The 23676-nt window shown below is 41.3% G+C and overlaps 1 protein-coding gene across 4 annotated transcripts; it reads left to right on the forward strand.

Annotated features, from left to right (window-relative positions):
* On the forward strand, nucleotides 570-22179 carry MASTL (microtubule associated serine/threonine kinase like). 4 transcript variants are annotated; one of them, XM_021064880.1, is made up of 13 exons: nucleotides 570-1002; nucleotides 3393-3530; nucleotides 4114-4253; nucleotides 4934-5022; nucleotides 7837-7943; nucleotides 8137-8287; nucleotides 9925-10097; nucleotides 11333-12463; nucleotides 14234-14375; nucleotides 15633-15647; nucleotides 17947-18060; nucleotides 18151-18252; nucleotides 21304-22179. In XM_021064880.1, exons 1-13 carry the CDS (start codon nucleotides 817-819, stop codon nucleotides 21459-21461), a joined length of 2646 nt encoding a protein of 881 aa, XP_020920539.1. In that variant the 5' UTR covers nucleotides 570-816; the 3' UTR covers nucleotides 21462-22179. The 4 variants fall into 4 exon arrangements, with proteins under 4 accessions (XP_020920539.1, XP_020920540.1, XP_005668187.2 ...); XM_021064881.1 differs by having other exon boundaries at nucleotides 14237-14375; XM_005668130.3 differs by lacking the exon at nucleotides 15633-15647 and having other exon boundaries at nucleotides 573-1002; nucleotides 14237-14375.

Below are 23676 nucleotides of genomic sequence, written 5' to 3' on the forward strand. Positions count from 1 at the left end.
CCAAAGTAGTTCATGTTCACACTGAGTTAGACACGCGCCGGGTCCCCAAGGCTATGTGGCTGTAGTTTTCTTTTTAAGGGGGAGTGGCATCAACCCTGTCAAATCTTTCTCCAGCTTCCTTATCAATACTTCCAATATATTCTGTTCTGACTGGGCCTCGAGCCATAAGCGCTTTTGTTACAATTTAGTCCTCCTTATCTTGCCCACAATAAATCAAAAACTCATCCTGCTTCAGAAAGGCAAGTTACATACATTCTGTTAAAATGTCAAATTACAGGGCAGTCATGGGCTTCCTGCTCATCCAGTTTCTCCACATTCTGTGTTGTCACTGGCCTGGTATTACTGACGAGACCGAACTGGTTTACGTTTCTTCCGCGGGTGGTAGTTCTTAGGATTTTTTTTTTTTTCTTAAGCGGGATGAGAGCAGGGTCCCACCAGATGGAAGGCGGGAGAAAACTTAAATCTTGCGATTCAGATTCAGGCTCCCATGCTCTCTTCTCCCTGCTCTCAATAATTTTGCCCTCCGGAGTCATCACAAATAAAATAAGTGGACCGCGACCACTCTGGAAGAGTCAGTGGTTGCTCAGGAATTTCTCAGCTGCCCCGCCCTCACGCCCAAAGGCTCACGCATCGACGCAGGGGCGGTGACTGGAGCGAGGCCGCGCTGGGCTTGGCGAGAGTGGGAGCGGTGACGGGATGACGTCACGGCCGGCGCGCGGCTTGGGCGGAGCCTTACTTTGAACCCAATTGGCGGGAGTTGCGGCTCTAGCAGGGGCCTTAGGCGCTGCTGCGGTCTTGCATCCTGGGGGGCCTGCAATGGAGCCCACCGCGGGCAGCGAAATGGAGAGCGGAGGAGGCGCGGCAACTGGGGCGTGTGTGACTAGGATCCCGGTGCCCAGACCTCCATCCATTGAGGAGTTTACCATAGTGAAGCCCATCAGCCGTGGCGCCTTCGGGAAGGTGTATCTGGGGCAGAAAGGCGACAGGTTGTATGCGGTGAAGGTAAGAGTCAAAGAATAAAGAAAACAAGAGTCTGGCCCTTCGGCCCTCCTTCCTGCCCCGTGAATCGGGCAGGTCCCAGGGCCGCCGGAGCGACTAGACTGGGTGCTTGGCTTGCCAAAGCCTTCGGAGCCCTGCGAGATGATTTCTCACTTGGCTGGCAGCGCGGGCAAGTCTGTGATGCCTCTGCCCCGCCCTTCCCTTCACACAGTGAAGGTTTAGGAGACGCCAGAATTTTGGAATCCTTTTTACTAGTAATTAAGTTTTTACCAGGATTAAGGTTGAAACTTTAAGTTTGAAACCGGTATTTCCAAATTATATTTTAATTACATCAGTTTGATGTAGACTCATTTCTTTTGTATCGAGATGTATTTGACATATATTAGTTTCAGGTGTACAAGATAATGACTCATTATTTGTCTACATAGTGAAATGATCAACACGGTAAATCTAGTTAACAAACGTTACAACCCAGCTACAATTTTTTTTTTCTTGTAATGAGAACTTTTAAGATCTCTCTCAGCAGCTTTCAAATATACGATGCAGTATTGTTAACTGTAGTCACCATCCTGTGAAATAGATTAACCTCTGACCTAAATATCCTAAAGACCTCATTAAACAAACCGGGCTTTCCTCTTCAAACATTTCATTATAAATCTCCACGGTACTTTTATTTAAAGACTAAGCTGAAATAGGTCCTAAATACTCCTTTGTCCTTGGAATAGTATATATCCTTTCAGAAGCATTCAAGAGCTTTCAATGTAGAGTTCCCATTTTGGCTCAGCGGTAACAAAACCGAAACCGACTAGTATCCATGGGTATGCAGATTCTATCCCTGGCCTCTCTCAGTGGATTAAAGATCCCCAGTTGCTGTGAGCTGTAGTGTAGGTCTCAGATATGGCTCAGATCTGGCGTTGCTGTGGCTGTGCTGTAGAGCGGCAGCTGCCTCTCTGTTTCCATCCCTAGCCTGGGAACTTCCATATGTTTCTGGTGTAGCCCTTAAAAGACAAAATAACATAATTATTCAGTTTAGCGCTCCAATTTTAAGGTATAGTTTTGCTTCTATACTAATTTCCTTGACACTTATAAGGAGTAATTAGTTATTTTCTGTAATACAGCATCTGAGACTAAGTTTGGTAGTTCTAATCATTTTTAAGAATTTTTTTTCCTGGAGTTCCCGTCGTGGCGCAGTGGTTAACAAATCCGACTAGGAACCATGAGGTTTCGGGTTCGATCCCTGCCCTTGCTCAATGGGTTAATGATCCGGCGTTGCCCTGAGCTGTGGTGTAGGTTGCAGACGCGGCTCGGATCTTGCGTTGCTGTGGCTCTGGCGTAGGCCGGCGGCTACAGCTCGGATTGGACCGCTAGCCTGGGAACCTCCATATGCCCGCGGCAGCGGCCCAAGAAAAGACAAAAAAAAAAAAAAAAAGAATTTTTTTTCCTGAGCAAACTATCTTACATCCTTCTTTCTGATTCTATCTACAAACATCCAAGAATCAAAAAATTTTTTTTAAATTTTAAAAATAATATTAGCTACTATTTCTCTTTGCCTATGTTCCTGATTATTTGGGTTTTATTAGGAACATTACTATCCTTTGACTTAGTTGTAAGAACAACAGAAAAGAATTTTTTTCTACTAGTAGGGTAGTCAGGCAGGGAGCATTTGTTTATGTCTTCTTCCTCTGAAAAGGGATGTGATACTTTTGCCACTTGATACCAAGATAAGCAGTTCTGTGTTAAAAGTTTTATTTTGTTTTCACCGTATTAGCTCTTTTCCCCCCTTTTTTTGACTGCCCCAAGGCAAATGGAGTTCCCTGGCCAGGGATCAGATCTGAGTTTCAACCTAAGCAGTAGCTTAGGCAACACCAGATCCTTAACCCACTGTGCCAGCCCAGGGATCAAACCTGCATCTCAGTGCTCCCAAGAAGCCACCGATGCTGCCGATCCCAGGGTGCCACAGCAGGAACTCCCATATTAGCTATTTTTCTGGCAGAGTTTCCTGCTGGCAGTGTAAGTCCAAACAACAACTATGTATTCTCTCTCTCTGGCTCTTTTCATGATGGCATCTTGGAAACCTGAGAACATTTTGTGTCAAAAATAAAATGGGGAGTTCCCGTCCTAGCACAGCAGAAACAAATCCAACTAGGAACCATGAGATGCAGGTTCAATCCTGGCCTCGCTCAGCGGGTTAAGGATCTGGCGTTGCTGCGAACTGTGGTGTAGGTGGAAGACACAGTTTGGATCCTGCGTTGCTATGGCTCTGGTGTAGGCCAGCAGCTGTAGCTCTGATTAGACCCCTAGCCTGGGAAGCTCCATATGCTGTGGGTGCAGCCCTAAAAAGACAAAATAAATAAATAAAATGGATGTGTCTTTTGTCATGCTATGTCCTACAGGTTGTCAAAAAAGCAGACATGATCAACAAAAATATGACTCATCAAGTACAAGCTGAGAGGGATGCACTGGCCCTAAGCAAAAGTCCTTTCATTGTTCATTTGTACTATTCACTACAGTCAGCAAACAATGTATACTTGGTGAGTAATAACTTGGCTTTTTCTTTTGTTCATTCAGGAATCACTGAACCCAAATGACTTAAGAATTACAGTCTCTGGGTTCATAGTACTGGGTTTGAATTCTAGCTCTTGTATTTACTAGCTTTATGACCTTGACCAAGTACCTTACCTGTTCTATTCGTTAGGGTTCTTCAGAGGAAAAAAAAAAAACAGTAAGTGGTGTGTGTTTCGTATCGGGGGAGAGGTTTATTTTAAGAAATTGCTTTACACGGTTGTGTTAGACAGAACCATGCTAAAAAGGCATAACTGTAATGTTCAACGTTTTTAAAAAAGTTTATGGCTATACCCACGATATATGGAAGTTCTCTGGCCAGGGATTGAGTCTGAGCCACAACTGCTACCTACACCACAGCTGCAGCAACTCTGGTTCCTTTTACCCACTGCACCAGGCCTAGGATCAAACTTGTACCTCTGCAGTGACCCATGTGGCTGTAGTTGGATTCTTAACCCGCTGTACCACAGCAGGAGCTCCATCAAATAACATATTTTTAAAGTAGTCATATTGGTTTTCTTTTGCAATATTTATATCCTTTTTTGACCAAAGGTAATGGAGTATCTCATTGGTGGAGATGTCAAGTCTCTCCTACACATATATGGTTATTTTGATGAAGAGATGGCTGTGAAATATATTTCTGAAGTAGCACTGGCTCTAGACTATCTCCATAGACATGGGATCATCCACAGGTAAAGACTGACTTTTCTCCAAAGTGTTACTTGAAGCATAAGTAATCAGATAATGTATTAAGTATTTGAGTCTTAAATATTTGCATAACCCCACATATCTAGGTTATCTAAAGATTTAGTAATAACTTGTGTGAGTTTAGAAATTCCATCAACGCTTCTTTCCTCTTCCTGTGTTTTTTGAATATGCTACGTTGTCCATGCATATCCCATTTTACTGTGGAGACTTGAATCTTTTTCCATGCCTTTACCTGTACATCATACTGAGGTGGTATATTTTATAATCCCAGCTGATTAACAGTGTTTTGCTCTGTGCAGAGATATTCAGGGTAAGTGGCTCTTTTCTATTAAGGCTTAATCTCACCCTCCTGAAAAGAGGTAGATATGATTTTTTGACCTGGCTTGAGGTTTATTTTACCTAATCAAATTCATATATATTAATGGAATATTTGATAATCTGGCATTAAATAGTTAAATTTCTGGTAGATTCAGATATACAAAATTTAGTTTGCTTTTGAGAGTTGTTTTCTGCATTTTCATAGCCACTAATGAGTGCTCTAAATAGAAAATAAGTAATATTTGATCCTTCTATAACTTCCTGTTTTTTTTTTTTCACTGGTAATTCTAAAAGCAACACTAACTCTTTTTTAGTTTATATGCTCTTTTTCTTTTTTTATGTGCAGGGATTTGAAACCAGACAATATGCTTATTTCTAACGAAGGTCATATTAAACTAACAGATTTTGGCCTTTCCAAAGTTACTTTGAATAGAGGTAAGAAAAATAGCAAGAAAATACCTTTTTAAAAATCCAGCACTTTTTTTTTTTTTTTTAATGTGTTTTGAAAGTTGTCTGGATGTGTGTGTGTACATGTTCTCTCTTTTTTTTTTTTGCCCACAGCCTCAGCATATGGAAATTCCTGGACCAGGGCTTGATTCTGAGCCATAGCTGAGACCTGTGCTACAGCTGTGGTAACACCAGATCCTTTAACCCACTGTGCCAGGCCAGGGATCAAATTTGATCCTCCGCAGCAATCTGGGCTGCTACAGTCAGATTCTTAAGCCATTGCACCATGCTGGGAACTGCCCAATACATTTTATTTTATTTATGCATATACGTATGGATGTATGTATGTATTTGCCTTTTTAGGGCCGCACCCACAGCATATGGAGGTTCCCAGGCTAGGGATCGAATTGGGGCTGTAGCTGCTGGCCAGAGCCACAGCAACTTGAGATCCAAGCCGCATCTTCTACCTACAGCACAGCTCAGGGCAACGCCAGATCCTTAACCCACTGAGCTAGGCCAGGGATCGAACCTGCGTCCTTATGGATGCTAGTCAGGTTCGTTAACCTCTGAGCCACGATGGGAACTCCTACCCAACACATTTTAGACACTGCATTTCATTAACTTATACTGTTTTCTTTGTTGCTTTTTTTTTTTTTTTTTTTTTTTTGTCTTTTTGCTATTTCTTGGGCCGCTCCCGCGGCATATGGAGGTTCCCAGACTAGGGGTCAAATTGGAGCTCTAGCTGCCAGCCTACACCACAGCCACAGCAACACAGGATCTGAGCCATGTCTGTGACCTACACCACAGCTCACAGCAACACCAGATGCTTAACCCACTGAGCAAGGTCAGGGATCGAACCTGTGTCTTCATGGATGCTAGTCAGATTCGTTAACCACTGAGCCATGACAGGAACTCCGGGAACCCAGTTTCTATTCTTGGGAATTTTTATCCCTACTGAAAATGGTGCTGACCATTAAACATCAATAAAATAACTAATATAGCTACAACATGATAAACGGCTGATACCTAAAAAACTTACTCAAATGTACATGACCACTTCCTTGATAAACAAGGGATAGAGAAAATGAACACAGAATCCATGCATGCATATATATGAGAGTTTGTTAAATTCACTAGTAGTAATGATAGAAATGCTAATTTAAAAAGTAATCAATGAATCATTTTACACTAGTAAGCTGGCCAAAATAAAAAGAAACTGAAGATCCAGTGGGTTATTTTGTTTTGTTTCCTTTTTGGCCACGACTGCAGCACATGGAAGTTCCCAGGCCAAAGAAGGAAGCTGAGCCATTGTGGTGACCACTCAGGATCCTAAATCTGCTGAGCCATCACAGGAACTCTTGTTTATCTTTTTTAAATTAAAGAACAATTTTTGGAGTTCCTTCATGAATCAGTGGCTTAAGGATCTGGCATTGTCACTGCTATGACTCTGGTTATAGTGCCATCCCTGGCCTGAGAACTTACACATGCTTTGGGTACAGCAAAAAAAAAAAAAAGATTTGGAGTTCCCATTGTGGCTCACTGTAAATGAATCTGACCAGCATCCTTGAGAATGCAGGTTCAATCCTTGGACTCGCTCAGTGGGTTAAGGATCCAGCCTTGCCATGAGCTGTGGTGTAGGCCAACAGTTGCAGCTCCAATTCGATTCTTAGCCTGGGAACTTCCATATGCTGCACCTTCAGCCCTAAATTTAAAAAAAAGAAAGAAAAGAAAATAAAAATTTTTACTTTTTAACCCCCTTCATCCATTTCTCCCATTCCCTACCCCCACTCAGGCACTTACCAATCTGTTCTCTGTTTCTATGAGATGGGTAGTTTCTTGCTTTGTTTGTTTGCACATACCAGGTTAATTTTTTTTTTTTTTTTTTTTTTTTTTTTTGTCTTTTTAGGGCTGCACTCACAGCATATAGAAGTTCCAGGTTAAGGGTCGAGTTGGAGCTGTAGCCACTTGCCTATGCCACACCCACAGCAACGCCAGATCTGAGCCTCATCTTCAACCTCCACCACAGCTCATGGCAACACCAGATCCTTAACCCACAGAGCAAGGCCAGGGGCTGAACCTGTGTTCTCATGGATGCTAGTCAGATTTGTTTCCAGTGAGCCACGACAGGAACTCCTACTTCTTTTTTTTTTGATTGAAGTATAGTTGCTTTGCAATATTGTATTAATTTCTGCCACACAGCAAAGAGATTCAGTTATATACATACACACCTATATACTTTTATGTTGTGGTTTATCAGAGGCTGTTGATTATAGTTCCCCATGCTATTCAGTCTCTCACTTTTTTTGTCTTTTCTAGGACTGCACCTGCGACATATGGAGGTTCCCAGGCTAGGGGTCGAATCAGAGCTGTAACTGCTGGCCTACACCAGAGCCACAGCAACGTGGGATCCGAGCCACGTCTGTGACCTACACCACAGCTCACGGCCATGCCAGATCCTTAACCTACTGAGCAAGGCCAGGGATCGAACCTGCAACCTCATGGTTCCTAGTCGGATTCGTTTCCACTGAGCCACGATGGGAACTCCAAGCTTTTTTTTTTTTTTTCTTTTATTTAGATTCTCTATATAGAGAGAGCATATGTGTTTGTCTTTCTTTGCTTAGTTGTACTTGTTTACTTCATGGCATGATGGCTTTCCTGGCTATTTTTGTCTTGCACAGGTCAACTGTAAATGATGTCAATAATGTGAAAAGTAGGGCAAGGATCAGAACAAATGATTATTGACTTAGTCAATGACAGTTGAAGTTTTAAAAGACTATCATATACTTTTCTTTCCATACATAGATATCAATATGATGGATATTCTCACAACACCATCCATGGCTAAACCTAGACAAGACTATTCAAGAACCCCAGGACAAGTATTATCTCTCATCAGTTCTTTGGGATTTGTAAGTACTTGATAAGGAAAAACTAACACAACATCCCCTTTCATGCTGGCCATTTAAATAGAGTTCAAATACCAAGCATATTGAGTTACTTCAACAGTTTATCTACTTAGGTATTACAACAGTCTATGCACTTAGGTGGTGTTTTTGTGAAGATAAATCATAGTATTTGTTTTTGTTTTTGTCTTTTGAATAGCACACACCAGTTGCAGAAAAAAATCTAGACCCTGCAAATATTCTTTCAACTCATGCATCTGAAACATCACAGCTTTCTCAAGGACTAACTTGTCCTATGTCTATAGATCAAAAGGATATTACTCCTTATTCTAGCAAACTGCTAAAATCATGTGAGTATGAAAGAAAACGTAGTTTATTCCATTACGTGTGTCATAGAGGAACAAAATGGTTTTTTTGGGGGGTTTTTTTTGTCTTTTTTTTTTTGTCTTTTTGCTATTTCTTGGGCCGTTCCTGCGGCATATGGAGGTTCCCAGGCTAGGGGTCGAATCGCAGCTATAGCCACTGGCCTACACCAGAGCCACAGCAGCGCAGGATCCTAGCCGCGTCTGCGACCTACACCACAGTTCACGGCAACACCGGATCGTTAAACCACTGAGCAAGGGCAGGGATCAACCTGCAACGTCATGGTTCCCAGTCAGATTTGTTAACCACTGCGCCGCCACGGGAACTCCGAGGAACAAGATGTTTTTGAATTTTAAAATTTCTAACATCAATTTAATAATTTTGAAATGTGGAGTTTTGTCATGGCTCAACAATAACAAACCCAACTAGTATCCATGAGGATGCTGGTTTGATCCCTGCCCTTGCTCAGTGGGTTAAGGATCCAGCATTGCAGTGGCTGTGGTGTAGGCCAGCAGCAGCAGCTCCAATTTGACCTTTAGCCTGGGAACTTCTGTATGCCACAGATGTGGCCCTAAAAAGACCAAAATAAAAAATTTGAAGTGCAAATATTCAAATGGTCTACAGCATTCCTCTATTTCATGATGTAAACACCATTTCTGATAGGGTTGTTGCAGTTCTTTAAATCAAAAGAAAAAAATGTCAAGCTAATTCTTCAGTTAGCTATAATATCGTAATGATCATTGGGGAAATTTTTGGTCTTTTTTTTTTTTTTTTTTTTTTTAAGGGCCCACACCATGGCATATGGAGGTTCCCAGGCTAGGGGTTGAATCAGAGGGGTAGCTGTCAGCCTACACCACAGCCACAGCAATGCCAGATCCAAGCAGCATCTGTGACCTACACCACAGCTCACAGCAACACCGGGTCCTTATCCCACTGAGTGAGGCCAGGGATCAAACCCGCGGCCTCATGGATGCTAATCATATTGGTTTCCACTAAGCCATGACGGGAACTCCCCTACAGTTTTAATTAAATAGAAATCGAACTGAGTAAATTTAGTCACATTCCAGCCTTATAGCACATCAATAATTATTTCTTTTCTTTTCTTTTTAGGGCCACACCCACAGCATGTGGAACTTCCCAGCCTAGGGGTCCAGTTGGTGCTACACCACAGGCACAGCCACAGCCATAGCAACGCCAGATCCGAGCTGCGTCTGCGACCTCCACCACAGCTCACGGCAACGCCAGATCCTTAACCCACTGAGCAAGGGTGGGGATCGAACCCCAACCTCATGGATACTTGCCAGTTCGTTACCACTGAGCCACAATAGGAACTCCTCAAATTTGATAATGGATGTTCAAAATCAATTTCTTCCTCATTATAAATTCATTCCCTTCTGATTTCTACTTTATAAATATTTAAAGTTTGGGCTTTTTTAACTTTCAGAACAGTCCTTGTATGCCAAAACCTAGCAGGAGCCATCTTTCTGGATAAAATAATGTTTACATAGAAATAGTTCTGATGTGCAGTACTTAATACTTTGCCTGATGATCTGTAAAGATTCAAGATCAGCGAGGAACTGAGGAAGGTATGACATAAGCTTCAGTCTTTCCTCTTTCCCCACAGGTCTTGAAACATTTGCCTCCCACCCACAGATGCCTGTAAAGTGTCTGACTTCCCATCTACTCCAGTCGAGGAAGAGGCTTGCAACATCCAGCACCAGCAGTCAGTCCCACACCTTCATCTCTAGTGTGGAATCCGACTGCCACAGCAGTCCCAGATGGGAAAAGGATTGCCAGGTCAGAGGGAAATTCATCTTACCCCACGTTGGTTACAGGTGTCAAAGGAATGATCAGAAGTGCTTTAAACTTTTTCCTACAATTTTTTATGAAAGTGAAACTACTACGTGAATGGCATTCAAGGAATTCTTCACTTTCCTCTTTCCTGTATATTCAAATTCTCTTAGAATATTTCATTTCTTTTTCTTTCTTTTTTTTTTTTTTTTTTTTTTTTTTTGTCTTTTTAGGGCCACACATGTGGCATATGAAAGTTCCCAGACTAGGGGTAAAATACGAGCCATAGCTCCCAGCCTACACCACAGCCACAGCAAGGCCAGATCCGAGCCTTGTCTGAGAGCTACACCACAGCTCATGGCAACACTGGATACTTAACCCAGGGATCAAACCATATCCTCATGGATACTATTGAGGTTCCTGTTATTTGGGGATTTTTATTACCAGTTGCCATTAGTTTAGCTTCATCCTTGTCAGGTTGGTGTTATTATACTTGCATGAAATGATACAAAGTGATGCATGTTCACATTAATAATATTTTTGGTCTATATTAATTCCATTAACTATATTTCAAGCCCTGTGATTGAAATTCAAAACAATCATGCATACCCCTATTGCATAGCAGATATATGCATAATATAGCCTGACCCTCGATTTTGCCTGAATATATTCCTTTTAAATTGTCCTATTTAATTAACATGTAATAAAATATCAAATACATATTATAGAATAACTGGTTTAAATTTTATGTGTTTCATGCAAAATAGTGTATATAAATCTATACTGTAATTGTTTATATTGCTTTCTAATTCTTCATTATCTTGTTCTTTTTTTTGTCCATTGGAAAGTGAGAATAAGTAGCATACATAGTATTCAATGGGGTCAGTTACCCCACTTAAGTGGGCAGAAATTTAAAAGGTTAAAGATCTGGGAGTTCCCGTCGTGGCTCAGTGGTTAGCGAATTTGACTAGGAACCATGAGGTTGTGGGCTCTATCCCTGGCCTCGCTCAGTGGGTTAAGGATCCGGCATTGCCATGAGCTGTGGTGTGGGTCACAGACATGGCTCGGATCTCGCCTTGCTGTGGCTGTGGTGTAGGCCTGCGGCTACAGCTCCAATTGGACCCCTAGCCTGGGAACCTCCATATGCTGTGGGTGCGGCCCTAGATAAGACAAAAAAAAAAAAAAAGCTAAAGAATCTCAGCTTTATATGATTTTTTAAAGTGTTTTTTCCTCCCTCTTAGGAAAGTGACAACACAGTGGGCTCTACAGTAATGAGTTGGAATACAGCTGAAAAGCCTTCATGTATACATTCTACAAATGCTGCAGAGAGCAAAAGTTTCAATAAAAGAGATTTTGAGTTAGCCCTTTCTCCCATTCATAATAGCAGTGCTATTCCTGCCCCTGGAAACTCTTCTGTCAACCTTGCTAAAGAAAGCTCCTCTGGGAATGTTTCTTGGGAAGCAAGAGAACTGGATATAAATAATATTAACGTGGCTGCTGGCACAAGGCAGTCACGTCAGTGGACTGTGGATTCCAGTGGGATAACTGAAGAGCACCTTGGGAAAAGAAGTTGTAAAAGAAGTTTTGAGTTAATTGACTCCAGTCCTTGTCAGGAAATTATCCAGAATAAAAAAAATTGTATAGAGTATAAGCACAGTAATGAAATGAAAGACTGTTACACAAATCAAAGGACAGGCTTAACAACTGAAGTCCAGGACCTTAAGCTGTCGGTGTACGGAGATCAGCAAAACGACTGTGCTAATAAGGAGAACATGGGCAATACTTTTAGTGATAAACAACAAACCCCAGAGAAGTCACCTATCCCAATGATAGCAAAAAACCTCATGTGTGAACTGGATGATGATTGTGACAAGAATAGTAAGAAGGACTACTTAAGTTCTAGTTTTCTATGTTCTGATGATGATAGAACTCCTAAAAGTATTCACATGGACTCTGATTCATCTTTCCCTGGCATTTCCATGATGGAAAGTCCATTAGGAAGGCAGTCCTTAGATCCAGATAAAAGCATCAAAGAATCCTCTTTGGAAGGGTCAAAAATTGAAGACCTCCTGCCTACATCGCCCAGCTGCCAAGAAGGTACCCTGCTAAGAGGCGATGAGAATCCTGCCCACCAAGACAGAAACCCAAAAATGTTAGCTCCTTCTTCAGAAGTGTTGAAAACAATAACCTCTAAAAGAAATGCGGTGGCCTTTCGGAGTTTTAACAGTCATATTAATGCATCCACCAGCTCAGAACCGTCCAAAATGAGCATTACTTCTTCAGATGTAATGGATATGTCGTGTGCCTATAGTGGTTCCTACCCCATGACTCTCACCCCTACTCAGAAAGAAAGGTCCTACATGCCATATCAGGTATGTTATCACTTTCTCATGTTTTGTCCTTTAGATTTTAGAAAAATCAACTATTAAAGTGACACTTGCCAGTCAGCTAGACTCTGTACTTTTTTTTTTTTTTTTTTTTTTTTTTTTGGTCTTTTTAGAGCCATACCTATGGCATATGGAGGTTCCCAGGATAGGGGTCGAATCAGAGCTACAGCTGCCGGCCTACACCACAGCCGTAGCAACACCAGGTGCAAGCCACATCTGTGACCTACACTGCAGCTCACGGCAACACAGGATCCTTAACCCACCGAGTAAGGCCAGGGATTGAACCTAAGTCCTTATGGATACTAGTCGAATTCGTTATCCCTGAGCCACAAGGGGAACTCTAGCCACCGTAATATTAATCACATAGTTTTGTTCTCCTGGTTGGGGATCTGGAGCTCACTGGAGGTTTTAATACAGAAAGGTAAGTCGGAGAGTAATGTTTATTATTCTTAACTCTGATGCCTCCTTCACTCATATCATTCTCTCTGCTTTCACATATGTACATATCCCATGTTTTCACTCAATCACAGCAACTCTGAGATACAAAATTAAAGTCCATCTACCTTCCTGCCTTCAAAGGACATATTTTAATGATCTCTTTATAGGAGAAAGTTGAAAAATATGTATTCCAAATCTTTTTTTTTTTTTTTCACTAAACCTTTATCTTTACCAAAGTTTCATTTTCTTTCTTCCTTTGGAGAGTCATAATATAGAAAGTGTAAATCCCGAATTTAGGGTTACAAGACTTGAATTTCCTCATTAGAACTTACCGGAGTTCCCATTGTGGCTCAGCAGGTTAAAAACCAGACTAGTATCCATGAGGATGCGGGTTCGATCCCTGGCCTTGCTCAGTGGGTTAATGATCCGGTGTTGCTGAGAGCTGTAGCGTGTGTTGCAGATGTAGCTCAGATAGGGAGTTCCCATGGCTGTGGCATAGGCTGGCAGCTGCAGCTCAGTTCCACCCCTGGCCTGGAAACTTACGTACACTGCGAATACAGACCTTAAAAAAAAAAAAAAAGACTTAGAAGTCTTTACCTTCAGATCCCTCTGTCTGTAAAATATGAAAATATGACACCTGTCCTGCTGGTCCCACAGAGTCATTGTGAGACAACGAAATATCTTAAAAACATAAATGCCAGCAAGCACAAGAGGTTATTTATATATAGTTCTATCTTATGAATTGTCCTAATCATGCATTCATTCCTTGGCCACAGCCTTCCATCCATGACTTTTCTTAAGCTTGTATTGATCCGTTCTACCTGGAGTTCCCAGTCATGGCGTGGCAGAAACCAATCCAACTAGGAACCATGAGGTTGTGGTTCAATCCCTGGCTTTGCTCAGTGGGTTAAGGATCCAGCATTGTCCTCAGCTGTGGTATAGGTGGCAGGCGCGGCTTGAATCCCGAGTTGCTGTGGAGTAGGCTGGCACTGTAGCTCCTATTCGACCCCTAGCCTGGGAACCTCTATATGCCTCGGGTGTGGCCCTAAAAAGCAAAAAAACAACAACAACAACAAATTTTTCTTATGGATTTTTTCATTGTTTCTTGTATATCCAGATCTTATTGAAATAGTTGATGTTATCTATTGAATTTCATTAGCTATCAGGACTTTTCATAATTAGCTATGAGACCATTTTCAAAACTGATCAAGGATTTGAGCCTGTCTTTTATGCCTAGCAGCATAGCTTTGCTGGTTTTTCGTTTCTATAAAAAAGGAATTCAGGTATTTATTGTCTCTTAAACTCTTTTGAAATTAGCAGACCCCTAATCAAGCCAAGTCAGGAACTCCATACAGAACTCCAAAGAGTGTGAGAAGAGGAGCAGCCCCAGTGGATGATGGGCGAATTCTGGGAACCCCTGACTACCTCGCACCTGAGCTGCTGTTAGGCAGGACCCATGGTAAGGCATGCACGTCTTTTGAGTTTTTGAAGTACTTACCACTCTGTTTTCTTTTTGAGATAAATTGTGTGGCATTTCCTTGGTACTTAGATTGCCTATGGTGAAAGAAAATGAACAGGTACAATACTCTTGTCTCACATATATGGCCTTCATTGTAAGAAAGGAAGACATGCAACCATGTGTTCTTGGCCTACTGGTTTAGTCTCCATGATCCTGAGAAGCCTTGCCTTCCACCCCCTCTACTGTCTTTGTCTAAATGACTCCCCAGGTCTATTCTAGTTTGGGCTGAAGGATATCAAGTTGGGCCAACACTTCCATTCCCGCTGCAGAAGCCTCTTCCTATTTAGCGCCTACCCTCCGTATGTTCTCACCAGAAGGGTCCAGCCAGAAATGAACTGTCCCTCAAAGTGCAACATAGAAATAAAGGGAGGAGTTCCCCTCGTGGCTCAGTGGAAACGAATCTGACTAGCATCCACGAGGACGCAGGTTCGATCTCTGGCCTCACTCAGTAGGTCAAGGATCCGGCATTGCTGTGAGCTGTGCTGTAGGTCGCAGATGTGGCTTGGATCCTGCGTTGCTGTGGCTCTGGCATAGGCCGGCAGCTACAGCTCTGATTCAACCCCTAGCCTGGGAACCTCCATATGCCACAGGTGTGGCCCTAAAAAGACAAAAAAAAAAAAAAAAAAAAAAAAAGAAGAAGAAGAAATAAAAGAGGCATTTTCTCTGTCTTTGATTTTTTTCTTCCCCTTCTTTCATTTTCTGAAGGATTTTCCTTTCCTGCATTCTGAAATGACCTGTATCGGTTTCCTAGGGCTGCTCTAACAAGGTACCACAAACTGGGTGGTTCAAAACAGCAGAATTTTATTGCCTGACAGTTCTGGAAACTAGAGGTCTGAAATCAAGGTGTTAACAGGAAGTGCTCCCTCTAAATCCTGTACAGGAATCCTGACTTGCCTCTTCCCGACTTCCTGTGGGTTTGCTGGCAATCTTTGGGTTTTCTTGGCTTGCAGGTGCCTAGCCCCAACCCTCCCTCTGTGGTCACAGGGCTGTGCTCTTAATAGGACATCAGTCATGGAGCTCCTGCTGTGGCACAGTGGTTTAAGGATCCGGTGTTGCCACAGCTGAAGCTTAGGTCACAACTGAAGCCCGGCTCTGATCCCTGGCCCAGGAACTGTATATGCCATGGAGCAGCCAAAAAAATAATAAAATAAAATGAAATAAATAAAATAAACCTAACTCCTTTTTTCTTACATGCAGGATTTCTGACTTCAGGTGAGTGAGTTTCTCCATAAAGTAATGTGGCTCAATAGTCAAAGTATAATTAGATCACATTGCATGAAAAATTGCAGTTAATTACTATTATCAATATAGAAATTACAGAAGTGGGTTTTAAATTGGCAAGCCAGTATAAAATAACTTTGTACTATATCTCTGGCTAATGATACATACATACACACACACACACACACACATATAATTGATTTATTTTGTAATTGATGAAATGATTTATCCCAATATGTGATCTTATTAGACTTTGACTCAAGTGTATGGGTATGTATGACATATCCATGGAGAAATCATGTACGTTTTTGACGTGAGTACATTTTGGCTGAGCTGGGAAAATGGTCCTAATTTCTAACCTAAGTAAAATTAATAAAAATGCACTTTTCCTGATTTCCCTCTACTTTTCTGTTATTTTATCTATATTGTCTAATCCTTGGAGTAAACCTTTCTCAGTGCTGCTTAAAAGGTGTACTAACTGAGGTGGTTTTATGTTTTATGGTGATAGCAGGAAATAGATACCTATAGACTGTACTTTGTGTTCTTTAGGGAAGATGGGATTACAGGCTTACAGATGAAAAGACACTCTAAATGCATGCAATTATTTTTCCTAATGGCAGATCCAATGATGCTTTCCTACTTGTTTTTTTTTTTCTTTTTTTTTTCCTACTTGTTTTAAAATGCAATGGTGGGAGTGCCCCTCTTGGCACAGGTGAAAAAAATCTGCCTAGGAACCATGAGGTTGCGGGTTCAATCCCTGGCCTCGCTTAGTGGGTTAAGGATCCGGTGTTGTCGTGAGCTGTGGTGTAGGTCATAGATGCAGCTTGCATCCCGCATTGCCGTGGCTGTGGTGTAGGCCGGCAGCTATAGCTCCGATTAGACCCCTAGCCTGGGAACCTCCATATGCCATGGGTGCAGCCCTAAAAAGGTTAAAAAAAAAAAAAATTACACTGAATCAATCATCTTTGGATTGAAATTAACCTTTGCTTAGGAAACATTTTATTCATAGATGCAACTTACAAAAGTATTAACCAGATTACAAGTCAAATTTAAAATAATTGTCTAAAATATCTTTGTATACAAAATAAACTGTCTTTGTATACAAATGATGCTTCCAATGAATATTTTATTTAGAAATCAGTTTTACCTCTTTACTAATAGTTATCTTCTGATTACCTCCTCAAGCCACAGTTTAATATTATTTGTTAAACAAATTTGTCCATCTATGTTCTCAAGAGGAATAAAACTACATTAAATCACTTTTAGTAAGGCTTTCCCTAGTTACCAGGTTATCCTATCAGTATTACTGTTGCTGCCTTATTTCTTTGCAAAACGGGTTCAATATAGAATCAACTGCATGTCTGTGTTTCCTGATGTGAAATTGAGAACTCTTTTAGAGAATAACTTTTAGATTAAAAACATTCCTTGATTGTGTTTTAGGATTTAGCACAAATAAGTATCCAGAATATCAGAGGTTATTAATAAATCACAAAATAGGGGTTCCAGTCATGGCGCAGCAGAAACAAATCTGACTAGGAATCATGAGGTTGCAGGTTCAATCCCTGGCCTTGCTCAATGGGTTAAGGATCCAGTATTGCTGTGAGCTGTGGTATAGGTCGCAGACGTGGCTTGGATCTGGCATTGCTGTGGCTGTGGAGTAGGCCGGTGGCTACAGCTCCCATTAGACCCCTAGCCTGGGAACCTCCATATGCGCCTGTGGAGTACGGCCCTAAAAGGCAGGAAAAAAAAAAAATCACAGAATAAAAAGCTTTAATTTTAAAGAATTAGCTATGTTAATTGCTAATCTTAAAATTCTGTTTTCCAAGAAAGTAATTACATTGCCTCAGGGAAGGGAATTTGGGGTTTTGCTTCTTACGAAGCCAAAAGAAAGCTTTAAGAAATGAGCCTGGGGAGTTCCCATCATGGCGCAGTGGTTAACGAATCCGACTAGGAACCATGAGGTTGCGGGTTGGGTCCCTGCCCTTGCTCAGTGGGTTAACAATTCGGCGTTGCCATGAGCTGTGGTGTAGGTTGCAGACGCGGCTCGGATCCCGCGTTGCTGTGGCTCTGGCGTAGGCTAGTGTCTGCAGCTCCAATTCAACCCCTAGCCTGGGAACCTCCATATGCCGCGGGAGCGGCCCAAAGAAATAGCAAAAAGACAAAAAAAAAAAAAAAAAGAAATGAGCCTTTGGGCCTTCATTGCGCCCAAATAGCCACATGTTTTAGTTTTAGTTGATCAGACATTTGTAGAAAATGCTTGCAAGTTCAGCTCCTTCCTCTTAAATTCCAGGTTCTGCGGTAGACTGGTGGGCACTTGGAGTTTGCTTGTTTGAGTTTCTAACCGGAATTCCCCCTTTCAATGATGAAACACCACAACAAGTATTCCAGAATATTCTGAAAAGAGGTGATTCTTTTTCTCCTATCAAAATAGATTCATTTATCTCTGTGTATTATTACCCAGAGCAATGATTAACAAGTTTATTTGTATTTGTAGATATCCCTTGGCCTGAAGGTGAAGAAAAGTTATCTGATAATGCTCAAAGTGCAGTAGAGATACTCTTAACCATTGATGATACAAAGAGAGCTGGAATGAAAGGTAAGGTTTTGTGCTAGTAAACCCTTTTACCCTTGATTTATCTCGGGGATGAACGTTGATTCATAACAATATGAGTTCCCATTGTGGCTCAGCAGTTAACCAATCTGACTAGTATCAGTGAGGATGCAGGTTCGATCCCTGGCCTTGCTCAGTGGGTTAAGAATCCAGCATTGCCATAAGCTGTGGTGTAGGTTGCAGACTCAGCTCAGACCCTGTGTTGCTGTGGCTGTGGTGTAGGCCAGAGGCTGCAGCTCCGATTAGACCCTGGCCTGGGAACCTCCACATGCCACAGGTGCAGATCTAAAAAGACCAAAAAAAAAATTTTTTTTCAGTTTATTTTTGCCCTTTAGGTATGCGTGAATATATTTGTTCTAATTCTGCATTAAAATTCAGTGCAATCAGTTTGGGATTCTCACCCATTGAATTTTATTACTTTCAAGCAAGTACCCAAAACAATCTTATCAGTGCCTTTGGGTTTTTTTCAGAACCTGATAAAGTTAACCATCAACAAATACAGGAAATTTTTTAAAATCAAAACTTCCTGTTCTGGGATTTCTTACCACTTCATTTCTTTTTTTTTTTTTTTTTTTTTTTTTTGTCTTTTTGCCATTTCTTGGGCCGATCCCGCGGCATATGGAGGTTCCCAGGCTAAGGGTCTAACGGAGCTGTAGCCACAGGCCTACGCCAGAGCTACAGCAACGCTGGATTCGAGCCGCGTCTGCAACCTACACCACAGCTCACGGCAACGCGGATCGTTAACCCACTGAGCAAGGGCAGGGACAAACCCGCAACCTCATGGTTCCTAGTCGGATTTGTTAACCACTGCGCCACGACGGGAACTTACCACTTCATTTCTGATATCATTATTGATGACAATATTTTTATGGAATCTGTCTCCTTGGTGAATTATTTCACAGCCAGGTTGCCTCAAAGACACACTGGTGCACTGTAATGCACTGGAAGTTTTTTTCCAATGCAGGAAACTCCAATTACTTTTAAACTCTAATTTTGAAACTCCAATAAATCTCATTAGCAGCTGCCTTAAAATCCTTTTCATAACAAGGTACATAGAGACATAACTAATCATCATGTCTTAAAATGCATTTCCCTGGGAAGTAGGGTACATTTAGGAGAATGAACGTTAGTAACTTGTCATTTGTAACAGCTTCTGAGTGTTCCCCCCAATAAGAGCAACAGTGTATTTATTTAACAGATACTATAGAGTGACTTCTAGGTGCCAGGCAGTGCTGTCCACTTGGGCACTGGAGATACCCTAGAGATGAACCAGACCGAAATCCTTTTGCTTATGTTCTAGAACTTACGTTCTATAAACAAATACAATCGTAAGATCATGCCATCTAGTGGCAGGTACATGAAGAAAGAGAAACCAGAGCAAGAGGGTACACAATGAAGGCAGGAGGTTTATCTCTTTTTCTTTGTTTTTTTTTTTTTTTTTTGCCATTTCTTGGGCCGCTCTCCCAGCATATGGAGGTTCCCAGGTTAGGGGTCCAATTGGAGCTGTAGCCACCGGCCTACACCAGAGCCACAGCAACTCAGGATCTGAGCCGCGTCTGCAACCTACACCACAGCTCATGGCAACGCGGGGTCCGTAACCCACTAAGCAAGGCAAGGGATCAAACCCACAACCTCATGATTCCTAGTTGGATTCATTAACCACTGAGCCACAACGAGAACACCGAAGCTGCAGACATTTGGAAACTGAGCTCTAAAAACTGCTTTAGAACAGCAATTCTCAGAGTTCCTGATACAGACCAGCAGCTGTAGCTCTGATTTGACCCCTAGCCTGGGAGCTTCCATATGCTGCACATTCGGCCCTTTAAAAAGAAAGAAAGAAAGAAAAAGTTGTTTCAACTATTTGTTTAATCTTAGATTAGATTCCCTTGCAGATTCAGTTTAAATAGCTACGATGAGAGGATCAGGAAGCATCACATCACATCCAGAAGAGTTACTACTACAAATAAATCTAAAGTAATCCATGCTCAGTTATTAATTTTGAACCATGAAGACAAATTCGCTAAATGTGAATTATTTTTGCTATTTTATCCCTTTTCCTACTAGTCTCCTAGTTTAGGGAAAACCAACTTATAGACCCATTGATTTCTCAACCCATCCGCCAATACAGACATGCAGTTTTTCCTATGTAGTCCTCTTCTGATATTTTCCTTAAATTTGGTGGCTTGTTTTGTTTACTGCCCTAATTGGCACTTCATTTTTGTTTGTTTGTTTGTTTTTGCTGACGTCTTTATTGTTGCCTAATGAGGTGAATAGTTGAGGAGAGGGGAGGCTGTGTCTACCAACTAATACTACAGTGTAATCAAAAAATCAAATTTTCATCTTAGTAATAGAAGGGAAATGTATTTAAAGAGGTGAGAAATGTTGAGGTTGTTTTAAGTGGAAGCAGTGAAGACTTGGATGTGGTCATACTGCTGGGGAGCTGGTGTGTTGTAGAAACGCAAGTCAGTGCAAACAAAGACATCAAAGAAGCAGGAAGAGTATGTATCAGAAGTGTCACCCCTGTGAATGTTGAAATCCCCATGAAGGATAAGGATGGAGCATAGGGAAGAAAGCAAGGGAGTAGAGGATGAGCTTCCTGCCAGAGTTATCCAGGGTGATGATGCTAAGGACTGGAGAACTAGAAGCAGGAGGGAAGGGTTTGGATTGAGAGATAGGGCATTGATCCTAGAAAATCAGTGGTGTGGAAGCTGAATCGGGGAACAGGAAGTAGGCCAGACTTTCTTCTCCCATTGAGTCAGGGGTTCTGTGAGAAAATACAGGCAGTGAGAAAGACAGGCTTCTCTTAAGGCAAATCGGACACTGGACAAGTACAGACGAGGCACCTGTCATACGCCAGGTGATACACAGAATGACACAGGGCGTGTTGTTTTGAAGGATGTGGTTGAAGAGAGAGCTGTTTATAAAATGTCTGAGATGGGTGTAGTAAAGAAGGGCAAGGTTCACATGAGACCTTAGTTCCTGTAAAAGAGCACTTTGGAAATGGTGTCATAACATTGTTTTGATATTTTTCCTAAGAGCTGAAACATCATCCTCTCTTCAATGACGTGGACTGGGAAAATCTACAGCACCAAACTATGCCTTTCATACCCCAACCAGATGATGAAACAGATACATCTTATTTTGAAGCCAGGAATACTGCTCAGCACCTGACAGTTTCTGGATTTAGCCTATAATGCATACATTTTTCCTTTACTCTAACTTTGCCTTATAGAAAAAGCTAGCATCATTACATATGCCTTAACACTAGATTGATCTGAGGGCCAAAAAAAGTACTGTTTTGCCTGGATCAATGAGCTTTTCATGTATGTTACAGCTTTCACAGTGTTAAAAAGATACTGAGAACATAATCAGTGATTTATCTTAATCTCAGAGTTGTATATAGGTCTTCGGAGCTTTTCTCATCCTATTTATTTTGTTCCTGCACTTTATGACAATTAATGCATCAACAGAACTAGAATGACCCGATTGCTTTAGAGAAAGAGTGAGCCTGGAGCTTGATTGCCTTTCTCATCTGTTGATTTCAGTCCACCATTCAGTTTGGTGTTAATATAACGAAAACATTGTACAATTTCATTTTACTGTAATTTATCTGTACCTGATTGTCTGCAACTCAAGGGCTATCATTTAAGGCTGTAATTGTGACCTCAGAAATGCAGCTGGAAAAATTCCTTCACTCAGTACTGTAACTCCTCTCGGGAATGAGGAATAAACAAAAGGACTAAGGTTTTGGTTTTCTTTTCTATGAATACAGTTTTCCTGCCTTGACTGCTTCTGGTGCTTTTTCTACAATACATATTTGTGTAATATAATATTGGCAACCTAAGATGTGATATACTGTAGCAATTTTAACAGCTTGTTCAATTTTAATAAAAAATGTGGTTTACATTTTAAGTGATTTGTTGGAAAGATATGCAGCATTACCAGAGTAGCCTGATTCTTTAAATAAATAAATAAATAACGGGGAGTTCTCTTGTGCCACAGTAGGTTAAGGATGGGTTGAGGATCCAGCAGTGTCACTGCAGGGGCTTGGGTTGCTGATGTGTGGGTTTGATCCCTGGCCGGGAGAACTTCCACATGCCACGAGCATGGTCAAAATAAAATAAAATGACTTGCTTTTGCTTAATAAACAAAATTTTAGCATACTGCAATATGTTAATCTTTCAACATCATTCTTTTTTTTTTTTTTTTTTTTTGCTTTTTTAGCACCTCATTCACAGCATATGGAGGTTCCCAGGCTAGGGGGTCTAATGGGAGCTGTAGGCGCCAGCCTATGCCACAGCCACAGCAACACCAGATCCAAGCCACATCTGCAGCCTACACCACAGCTCACGGCAACGCCAGATCCTTAACCCACTGAGCCAGGGTAGGGATCGAACCCGCAACCTCATCGTTCCTAGTTGGATTCGTTTCTGCTGTGCCATGATGGGAACTCTGTCAACGTCATTCTTTTAAATACAGATAAACTAAGATTCAACTTCATAGGTCATATCTGAAATTCATTGGGTTTTCTGTTTATTTACCCCCCAAAATAAGAAAAATTCAAATTTAAAAACACCATCTGTAAATTTTCTGCTAATCTATGAAATACTGTTGCTCCGTTTTGCATAATGCCTTGAGTGTTTTCACTTTCCATTACCATCCCAATAAAGAGTCCTGTTATTAACATAGTTGATGAAAGTAATACAAATTTAAAACTGTTAGTGAAAGAGACACCCTTATAATCAGTGCTGGGTAACTGAATCCATGATTTAATGATTTCACTGAGATTGTTTTAGTAACAACTACTTAGGTTTAATGCTCCTACTAATCACCTCTTCTAACAATAATGTGTTCAAAATACAGTTGTTAAAACTCTAAATTACATCTTTCCCTTAAATTAGGCAAAAGCTAGGATATTTGTCATCCTCTTATGGAATTTTAAAGTAGTAGAAAGAAGAGTGGCTTCAGAATCAAGCACAAATTGCTTGAACCATTGCTCTGCCATAGTAAAAAGCCACAGTAAAAAGGTTATTAAACTCGAAGCTACTGATCATCTACCTTGATTGTGAATTGTGCAGATTAATAATGAGGCAAGCCAGTCCTTAATGGAACTGCCCCAGAACACCAATCTTATTGGGGATTTGAAACATTACTGAATAATCAAGGGAAATGTACAGTGAGCCTATTCCCAACCCAAGAGATGGAGCACATACAATTTGCCACTTTGCCAGTTACAGACCTAGCAAGTACAGCTACTGTCACCTGGAAGTCTGCATGCTGTAATGGTGTTTACCGGGAACTAGTGATTTATTATACAAACTTAAATCTTAAAGACACCTGTCAAGTTGTTGTGGACTCAGACAGGGAGTTCCCATCCTGGCTCAGTGGGTAATGAACCTGACTAGCATC

Source organism: Sus scrofa, chromosome 10, assembly GCF_000003025.6.
Source record: "Sus scrofa isolate TJ Tabasco breed Duroc chromosome 10, Sscrofa11.1, whole genome shotgun sequence".
In the NCBI taxonomy this organism is placed as follows: Eukaryota; Metazoa; Chordata; class Mammalia; order Artiodactyla; family Suidae; genus Sus; species Sus scrofa.

Bases quoted from the DNA above. Each gene is read 5' to 3' on its own strand.
- MASTL (XM_021064880.1), top strand. From the start codon at position 817: ATGGAGCCCACCGCGGGCAGCGAAATGGAGAGCGGAGGAGGCGCGGCA. The intron at 1,003-3,392 runs GTAAGAGTCAAA...TATGTCCTACAG, and splicing joins ACAGGTTGTATGCGGTGAAG to GTTGTCAAAAAAGCAGACAT. The intron at 12,464-14,233 runs GTATGTTATCAC...TTTTGAAATTAG, and splicing joins GGTCCTACATGCCATATCAG to CAGACCCCTAATCAAGCCAA.